General features: G+C 34.5%; 1 protein-coding gene across 1 annotated transcript; it reads right to left on the bottom strand.

Annotated features, from left to right (window-relative positions):
• Positions 1-7,444: 7,444 nt before the first annotated feature.
• On the bottom strand, positions 7,445-9,416 carry LOC120148644 (protein NUCLEAR FUSION DEFECTIVE 4-like). Its single transcript, XM_039161711.1, has 2 exons — positions 9,346-9,416; positions 7,445-9,306 (listed from the first exon to the last, which is right to left on the bottom strand). The coding sequence occupies exon 2, from the start codon at positions 9,293-9,295 to the stop codon at positions 7,631-7,633; it is 1,665 nt and encodes a 554-aa protein (XP_039017642.1). The 5' UTR covers positions 9,296-9,306; positions 9,346-9,416; the 3' UTR covers positions 7,445-7,630.
• Between the last annotated feature and the right edge of the window lie 1,122 nt (positions 9,417-10,538).

Below are 10,538 nucleotides of genomic sequence, written 5' to 3'. Positions count from 1 at the left end.
TAAACTTTCAATCTTTTCAAAACATAACGTTAAATTTTGAACAGGGTACTAAAATGGAACAAAAACTAAAGCAATCATTGCAATTGTTTTGTTTTACCAATAATTTCTCACAATTCACGTCTCGGTTGTAATTGTTTTGTTTCACCAATACTACACCATTTATCGAAACACCGAGTTGGTAAGCCACATCTTCTAGGGATGGGCACGGGGTGGGTGGGGCCCTTTTTTGGTAGCCCCGACACCGACCCAATAATTTTTAGCTTTGTTTCTGCCTCGAACCCACCTCGATTTTTAGGCTAAAATTTCAAACCGATTCGACCCGAATATATCAAATATTTCAAAATAATTAAAATAATGTATTTTATAATAATATATTATAATTTTAATAATTAAATATATATTTTAACATTATAAAATAAAATATTCAAAATCTTTTATATATATATATATATATATAATCGGGTTGGTGATTTTTCACCTTAAACTCGCACTTGTCTCTCCCCGAACTTACCTACTATATAACCATGCTTGCCTTGTCCCAAACCCCAAAATTTAAATAAAAAACTATAGGGTCAAGTTGGGTCGGATTCAAATATTTTGCCCATCCCTAACATCTTCCAAAATAATCGTTGTTTCACCACTCAAAAAATGAAACGTATGAGTTTCAGGTCTTCAACATTCGATCAAAGCCGAAAACAATGTAGGCACCACCCGAAAACCACGAAGAAATATGGCATGATACAATTTGGACTATTGTAGATAAATAACAGTTCTCTTATGTGGCGGTGCATTTTTCATTCCACAGTGATAAATTCCTTGTTCTTCTCCCTACAATTTAAAATTCAAACAATTAATAAAATTTTCGAAACAACATTAATATTATAATTTGAATTTTAAAATATATAAGAAATAAATCTTATGAGAGTCAGTTCAAGCGATGAAATATGGACATGATTAAGATGTAGCATTTGTTCTCGAAAAGATATTTTGACACAAAATATTAAAAAAAAAACACAATTTTTTTATCTTATTAAACTCCTTTTCTTCTCAATAAACCACAATACAAACTTTAAACCTCCAAACTCCTATTTATACTTTCAATTCCATCATCTGAACAAACTTGTTGTGTGGGCATGATAAGTTCCCCTCACTGTAGTAAATGTTGTATTTCCCAAAATAATGTTTGGGTTAATTTATTGAGCTAAATAATTAATCCGTTTAGATTATTAGCCTGATTAAAAAAAACAAACAAAATTAGTGTACTTGGTGGACAAAATAAACATGTAAAATATCCAAGCGTCAAAAGATTTAGAGAACAAAATTATAACCTTAAAAAGTAGCTACCATCTGCAATACTGCTAGTGTCCATGATTAATAAAGATCAAAGATTGAATTGGTCCAAACACATCATCAGGTTAACACAATCCAGATTTCACCCCCAAAATTCATATACAAAACTACAAAGAGATCCCTAAAAATTAAAGAACTAAAAAATGGGCGTTCAAATTCGAAAAGAAAAATGAAAATGAAAAACAACCCATCATTTAAAAAATAAATCGCCTGGTAGCAGAAAGGAATGGATAGTGAGAGAAAGTGAATAGGATTGGGAATTGAGAATAAAGAAATCGACATCAGTATCACCTAGCTCTCTTCCTTGCTTGACTCCATAGCAGCATTGCTACTCATGAAAGGTGGGGATGGTGGAGGTGGAGGTATTGGTCGAGGTCTGCATGCTGTAACTGGTGGAGGAATGAGCTTTGGAGGTGTTATAGCGGACTAATAACAGGAGACGATTGAAGACTTTTGAGATCTAAAATTTCGTCGTTTTGGTATAAGATATCATGTAATAATGCCGTTAAATAATTAATGGTGAAGTGATAAAAAATTAAAATATATAAAGTTCATTGATTAAATTAAAAAAAATAAAAATAAAATAAGTAATATGTGAGAGAGAGTAAAATTCAATTATTAAAGTGTAATTTACCTAATGAAAAATGTGTTTTAGACTCGTGCTACTTGAATTTAAAATTAAATTCTAGAAACACATTTTCGATGGAAAACGTCTTTTACTTGAATTTTTAACTGGATAAGTATATAATAGGAAGGTATATTTCATATAACTAGTCTTAGGAAAAACATTTATGATATAGTTTTTCATTATACATGATAACAAAAATTAGGATGATTCTTCCACGTTTCGACGAGTATTGAAGAGTACTATTAACGATGTATATCATTAATTTAATTTATAAAAAATTAAATTTTAAAGTGCTCAACATATAATTATAAATTAGTTAAAAATTAGAAGTTAAATTATTTAAAATAAAAGGTAAACTATATCAATGACCACCGAACTATTGTCCCTTTTCATTTTGATCATCATTTTTTAAATTTTATCAATCATATCACTCTAATATTTAAATACATTCAATTAAGTCATTTGCCGTTAATATTTAACGGAGAAACTGATGTGATAGTTAACATATTTGATATAATTCAACATTTGATCATTGTTACTTATATATTCTATCAATTTGATCCTAATTTTAATAAATTAAAATGAATTTAACCCTCATATCAAATGTCATCTTCCGAAATTTGGTCGGTACCACATCATAAATTAAAAATGACCACCATAATAATAACATCACTAAAAAAACCACATTCAACCCAAATTATAATACATATAATAATTAATGTTTTCCAACAACAATATTTTGCTCTAGATTATTACTTCATTTATATCATTTTGATATTTCATTTATTCGTTTAATTGATTTACACATTTTCAAACTTAATTTAATATTTTTAAATTTACTTTAATTCAATTGAAATTACTGTAATGAAAAAATGTCCAGAGATATGCTTGCAAAGTTTCATGATTCCTACAAATATAACTAATTCATGTTATAGTTCCTATTAATTGTTTTATGGCTTAAATATACAAAAGGTGTCTAATATATACGTTCAGTGTCTAACATTTTTTTCATTTCAATTTAGTGTCTAACGTTTTATTTTGTAACTTAAAATGAGTCACGACGTAACGGACCGTTAAGTTTAACCGTTAACTCATTAAAAATGCCACGTAACATATTTTTTAATATTAAAAAAAATTTACAAATAAAAAATAAACATTTTAATTGGGGGAACCAATTACCCAGGCTAAGCAGAATCCCCTCTCCCCCGACCCAAAAGCTCTTCGCCCTTCACCCTCCGATCAGGCATCTCTGACCGTTGTGGAAGTGCCCCGTCACCGCTAACGGCCTCAACAACGACTGGCGACTCAATCCCGGCACTCCAATCGCCTCATTTGGCCGTCTTCATTGCAAGTAGAGCTTTCGGCTGCCAATCGTCGATCCGCCCGTCCGGTTGCCGTTGAAGTACATCGCCCACCCTGGTCAAACCGCAGTCTGGCTCTGATAGCAACCCAGCCATGATAATATATTCTTCTTAGATGAGGCACACAGTAGCAACCCTGGTGAGTTGTGAGATTGAATCAGCTGGACTGGAAATAACTGCGTCTTCACGAGGAACTTTGTTTCTTCCTTCCACAATCACTGAAGAAATGTTCAGTTTAGAACTGCCTTCACGATATCCCGGTGGATTACTTGCTTCAAACCCGATATCAATTACCGTTGACAACACCCTTAGTCCCTCCCACACACTTATTCAGGTCCTCTGCCAGGACCACAAAGGTCTAATATATGATACCATGAGAACCCTAAAGGACTATAATATCCAGGTACATATCTGAAACTACTAACTATTGTTATTCAAAATTGTACTTTGAATCTGTTACTTGGGTTTGGGTGTGAGTGTTGGGTACGGTATTGTGTCCCGATACAAGTATGCTTGATTTTTTTCTGAGTTTTTCCTTACATTTGAAGGGTTTTTTCCTCACACCCATGTTTGAATACGTGTCTGGCACAAGTATTGTAAGTAAAATGAAGAGTCGATCAACATAGCTTTGAATTTGCTTGTAATTGGTAAATCTAAAGGAAACCTTCAATCTTGATGGTTTTATGCTTTAAAGATTGCATGAAATTACCTTCTGGAAGTGTTGAATATCCATAAAGAGTTGTTCATTATTGCAAATGGTTGCAAAACCACGTGGCTTGGTTTCTCTCCTTGATTACTTGATTTCTCGTATAAAAATTAACATTTCCTATCAGGTTTCCTATGGAAGATTCTTTACGAACCGAAAAGGTGGGTTGCTATCGGAGCGAGGATGCGGTTTGACCAGGCCGGGAGGTTTACTTCAACGGGACCAGACGGGCGGATCGACGATTGGCACGAAAGCTCTCCTTGCTATGAAGTCGCGACGATGGCTAAATCAGGCGATTGGAGTGTCGAGGTTGGGTCGTCAATCGTTGCTGAGGTTGTTAGCGGCAACGGGACACTTCCACGGCAGTCGGAAATTCCTGATCGGAGGGCGGAAGGCGAAGAGCTTTTGGGTCGGGGGAGAAGGATTCTGGTTAGCCTGGGGAATTGGTTCCCCCATTAAAATGTTTATTTTTTATTTAAAATTTTATTTTTTATTTGAAAAAATTATTTTTTAATATTAAAAAATATGTCATGTGACATTTTTAATGGGTTAACAGTCCACGACGTGACCCATTTTGAATTACGGAATAAAACGTTAGACACCAAACTAAAACGAAAAAAATATTAGACAGTGAATTAGAAAAGCATATATAGATTAGACACCTTTTGTGTGTTTAAGCCTTATTTTATAATATTTTGAATAAATTTATTGAAACAATTTTAAATTATAAAATTAATATAATTAGGCACACAAATGAAATCAAAGAAGTTTACACGCTGATGGCAAGTTTCAGTGACAAATGCCCCTATTTAATTTGACAATTACGTTTTTTTTAAGGAACGATTTTGTATATTTTATTACATATTCATACAAAAATGAAAGCATCAATTATGAGTCTCATTAAAAAATCTCTTCAAATCCTAAATAGAAGGGGAAAAGTGATATTAAAACACTAATCGACATTATCAACCGAAGCACGATACAACCCCAAACAAACCACCTCCTCAAGAACCATGCGATTGCACCAGGAAAAACAAAGATAAAGATGAAGCTGCATGATGGCTTAAATGAAATCATTTGCTGCATTGAAAATGTTATGTCAACACCTAACATTGAAAACGAACACCGCTGCAATATAGAAAAACAAACCACCCATTCCAGAATCACTAAGTCGGCCTAGGAACAGACACTTAACTAAACTCACCGATCACCATACGAAACAAGCATGAATCAATACCCACAACCAGACCGTAAAACCCAATTGGAAAACAGACCACGATTAGAAAATAAATATAAGTCTTTGACCAATTCCTCCTCCCAAAAACACGAGTAAGTTTATTTTAATTTATTAAATTATGATCAAATTGATAAAATATATAAGTAACAGTGACCAAATGAGTAATTATATCACTGTTAAATATTAACAAGTGGCTTAATTGAATGTACTTAAATAATTTAGTGACATGATTGACAAAATTTCAAAAATGATGGTCAAAATGAAAAGGGCAATAGTTAGGTGATCATTGGTATAGTTTACCCTTTATTTTAAATATTTTACCTTTAAAATCTTAACTAATTTATAATTATATGAGCTAGGAATGACAAACGAGTATAATTTCGTAGATTTCGCACCATATCCGTTCCAATTGGGGCGGGATGGATAAAAGTGTAGTGGGTATTGAGCGGGTGTGGATGTAAAAAGTCATACCCGCTGTGAGTAGGCGATGGGTTTGAGACCTTATCTACCATGCCCTCACCGCATCCACCTGTCTCACATCCACTCATCTCACATCCACCCATCTCACATCTACCCGCCCACTAACTACCCACTATATAAATTTTGGACTACTATGAATTTAGATAAAATTTTAGAGACTATTCTATAAATCTCAAGATTTTATTGGACATAATTTATAATTTAATTAAATGTTAAGGTACAAACATTCTTAGAATTAAATACTATTGTTTTTCTTATCTCAAATTGGTGGGTACATACGGACACAATATGGATGGTAGGTATCCAATTAGGTGGAGGATGTGAAGATGAATTTGAGAATATATCCACGTGGGCGGGTGTAGATTTAAATATTTTACCCATCGTTGGCGGTAGGTAGGTGGTGGATGCAAAAATATTAAGTGGGTATGGGGATGAGGAAAGGGGTATACGCACATTCCTCGCCCGTTTACCATTCCTACATTGAGCCCTTTATAATTTTAAATTTTTATAAATTAAATTAATAGTAATCATTGTTAGTGATGCTAATCGATATTCGTTAAGTGTTATAGAATTTTTTTAGATTTTTTTTATCAAGAATTAAAAAAATAAATTTTAGATAAGAAATTAATTCTTTGACCAATAATATTTGAATAAAAACACCAAACAACCGGCGTGAAAATTAAAAAAACTTACCCATGTAAATTTTATATAACGTGGGCTACCATACTTGTAACTCATCCTCAATAGTTGTCCTTATCTATAATCCTCTGCTTTTCAACATCCCTTTACTTAACCCAGCAAAGTTCATTTCAACAGATCCCCTTTTCTTCTTCTTCTTTTCCTCTTGATTCCATTTCCCCTGACTGCAAACACAGAAATTCGGAAACAACAATTGAGGATCCATTGTGCAGTGTGAAGATGAGAAGAGGACTCAAAGCCAATGAACTGTTGCCTTTCACAGTACAGTTCCTGAGAGGACGATGGTTCGCACTTTTTGCATCGTTCCTAATCATGGCTGGTGCTGGTGCAACATATCTATTTGGAACCTACTCCAAGGAGATCAAAGCCACTCTGAATTATGACCAGACGACGCTCAATCTCTTAGGCTTCTCAAAGGATTTGGGTGCCAGGGGTTATCTATCAATTTGATAGATTATATAAACAATAAAGATTAAATATATAATTATAAAAATCTTATTAATTATTACGTGTTGATAGATTATAATAACAAGTGATTTGATTAAATGAATAGGATGAGTAATAAAATGAAATATCAAAATATCTCACCTTCTAAAAAAACGAGATTAAATTTTATGTTTTAATATAAATGAATTTCATGTATTTATTATTGTTTTTATCTAAAATAAATGATTTTATCTAAAAAAAATTGATGGGTTTCGTACTTTATAAAAAATAAGGTCCATTAAACATATTTCATAAGACGCACGATAGTCTTACGTTAGTTGTTTAAGATATTTTTCTAACTAATCTAACACGGACACTATTTAAAAAAAAATCAAACATGGGCTTTTTAATATAATAACGCCCAATTAGTGGTGGTTCAATTTCACAACAAAATGAAATGACGTACAGATCACGAGCTGTCATTAGTCAAACACACCAGTGAATCACAGAATCTTGCACAAAAAGGGGGGATATCAAAAGCAGGGAGAAAGGGCTGGTAATCCCAACAAAATATGGGTGAGCACATGGACAAAACGATTAAAGCCATTAATATCGCTAGTCACTGAGCACATTTGGTATGGTTTCCAAAGCCATATGAAAGTTCTAAAATTACATTTAAAATTGAACCAAAGAAAAAAGGCACATTTAAATTATGCGGAAGGAAGCTGTAAACCATGTTTCATCTAACCAACACTCTCGGCATTTTCTCTGAACTTTTTGTATATATCGCTTTTGTAATACTTCCGGGTTCTGGCCACTAAAATGAGAGAACTCAATGCTCCAAAGAACGTAATAAAAGCCAGAATTATAAACGACAACCTGTAACAATGAGTGCCCATACAGGTCAATTCTTTCACAGAGGCTCGTGTTAGACCCCTTTGTGCAAGATCCTTCATCGCCTCTCTATCGTATAAAAATCCAGTAAGTTTCACATTGAATATGTATGAGCCGAGAGGACTAGCCAACTGCCCACAATTGAACAGTGTAGAGAAGTACTTTAGGCCGAAAAGTTCGGAAATGATGGCGAAAATCAAGGGCAACTGCGCACCAAATGAGAATCCAATAATGATGGATGCTACATAGAGTGAACCCGGGACTGGAAATGCAACCAGTAGGTACCCAATGCATGCGAATAGAAGGACCATCGTCATCATCAATGGTCTCGGAAGCTTGTACTTAACGATCAATGTCTCAGACACGAACCCAGAAAACACCCTTCCGAAGAAATTCCAGATGCTGACGAGTGAAACAAATGAAGTGACTGTTTTGTTCGGATAGCCGAGAGACTCGCCGATTTGCCCCAAGTTGTCGACCGCGGTCAAACTCGATCCGAGTCCACAGAATGTAGAAAGAAACAATACCAGCATGTCAACACTCGTCAGTGCTTGCAAAATTGTGTAGTCCTCTCCTCTCTCGGGCTTATCCAAAATGGTTAGAAAGCAAGACTTTTCTACCGTTTCATCGCCCTGTTTTGGCTTTGATTCAACAGTTATCTGGGTCGGAGGATTAATTGGTTGTTTCTGGATATTCCAAACTAGTAATTCTTCTCTAATGGAGATAAAAAGAGGAACAAAGACAAGGAAACAAACCACCGTGACAGCGCCAGCCGATGCAGCTCTCGAGAAATTAACAAGCTTCTCTGTTAAGGTTATCGCCATGAGAACAATCGCTAGCACAATTGAGGCACCGAGGAACTGGTAAAACACGTTCATCTCATTAGGGTGTCTAACAGGCTTAAGTGTCCGAATTGTATACACAAATATGACCGAAATCGCAGCCGGAAGCCATCCGATAAGAAGGATGAGAGATTTCGAATCATTCCCGTAAACAGCCAAGTAAATTTGTGTCATTACAGCTCCACTGAGTCCAGTATATCCCTTCAACAGACCCAACATTGATCCCCTGCTCTCAGGGAAGTTCTTTACACTAGTGACGAGAGCTCCAGTATTTGCAAAATTCTGGGAATTGGCTCCTATACAAATGTAAATACACATTTGCCAAACCTTGGGTTTGGCTATTCTGCCGGTCACGGCTAACCAAATCATGAAATAGCCGCCGAAGTTGAAAGCAGCGCCGAGTAGGAGCACGAACCAAGTGGGAGTTACCTCGGCAATAAGGCCGGAAATGACCCCAACGTTGGCACCCAGATCCTTTGAGAAGCCTAAGAGATTGAGCGTCGTCTGGTCATAATTCAGAGTGGCTTTGATCTCCTTGGAGTAGGTTCCAAATAGATATGTTGCACCAGCACCAGCCATGATTAGGAACGATGCAAAAAGTGCGAACCATCGTCCTCTCAGGAACTGTACTGTGAAAGGCAACAGTTCATTGGCTTTGAGTCCTCTTCTCATCTTCACACTGCACAATGGATCCTCAATTGTTGTTTCCGAATTTCTGTGTTTGCAGTCAGGGGAAATGGAATCAAGAGGAAAAGAAGAAGAAGAAAAGGGGATCTGTTGAAATGAACTTTGCTGGGTTAAGTAAAGGGATGTTGAAAAGCAGAGGATTATAGATAAGGACAACTATTGAGGATGAGTTACAAGTATGGTAGCCCACGTTATATAAAATTTACATGGGTAAGTTTTTTAATTTTTCACGCCGGTTGTTTGGTGTTTTTATTCAAATATTATTGGTCAAAGAATTAATTTCTTATTTAAATTTTTTTTTTAATTCTTGATTAAAAAAATTTAAAAAATTCTACAACACTTAAATTTTTTTTTTAAAAATTTTGTTGAGTCCTCCGACTATTAAAAGTTATAAAATGATCCCTCCACTATAGGGTGATGTTTTGTTGAGTCCTCCAACTATTACAAGTTACAAAATGGTCACCCAACTATTCATATGTTCTAAACACACCATTTTTCGTTATAAATTGGAGATTGTCTGAGCTGGATATTAATCTTTTGACTATGATATGATAAAATCTTATCCAAAAACGTTTGAGCTGTATTTTGTGGACCAACTCTCCGTTTGCATTATTACGTGGAGCCAGTTCTTGAAACATTTACGTTGTCGAGCCAGTGCTTTAAAGCAAAGGCAGTGCTAGTAGACATCTTTAAAATATGATTTTATCATATCATTGTCAACAAATTAACCTCAAGCTCAAACGATTGTTAGTTTTTTAACGAAAAATGACGAGCTTGGAACATATGAACAGTCAAGTGACCATTTTGTAATTTTTTATAGTTAAAGGACTCAAAAAAATTCATATAGTCGGGAGATAATTTTATAACTTTTAACAATCAAGTAACTTAACGAAATAGTACCATGTAGTCGAAAGACCATTTGTGTACTTTAAATAAAACGATATTATTTTAGGTAGGGGTGTTCATTATCGGATATTATCCGATCCGAATTTTCGGATATCCGAAAATTTCGGATACCTAAAGTAATGATCCGTATCCGATCCAAAAAATTCGGATATCCAAAATTTCGGATCAGATATCCGGATCCGAATCCGAATCCGATTTTTTTTTTTTTGCAAAAAATTCAAAAAAATCAACATAATAAAAACATTAATCAACATAAAATTAAAATTTTAAGTACTAAACTGATAATTTAGATATTAAGCGCGTAAATTATCCCATTATTATT

The sequence above is a fragment of the Hibiscus syriacus genome, unplaced genomic scaffold (genome assembly GCF_006381635.1).
Source record: "Hibiscus syriacus cultivar Baekdansim isolate YM2019G1 unplaced genomic scaffold, ASM638163v2 tig00110984_pilon, whole genome shotgun sequence".
In the NCBI taxonomy this organism is placed as follows: domain Eukaryota; kingdom Viridiplantae; phylum Streptophyta; class Magnoliopsida; order Malvales; family Malvaceae; genus Hibiscus; species Hibiscus syriacus.
Note: the sequence above shows the minus strand (reverse complement) of the source record. Positions and strands in the feature narration are given on the sequence as shown.

Coding starts and splice junctions, on each gene's coding strand:
- LOC120148644 (XM_039161711.1), bottom strand. CDS start 9,295: ATGAGAAGAGGACTCAAAGCCAATGAACTGTTGCCTTTCACAGTACAG.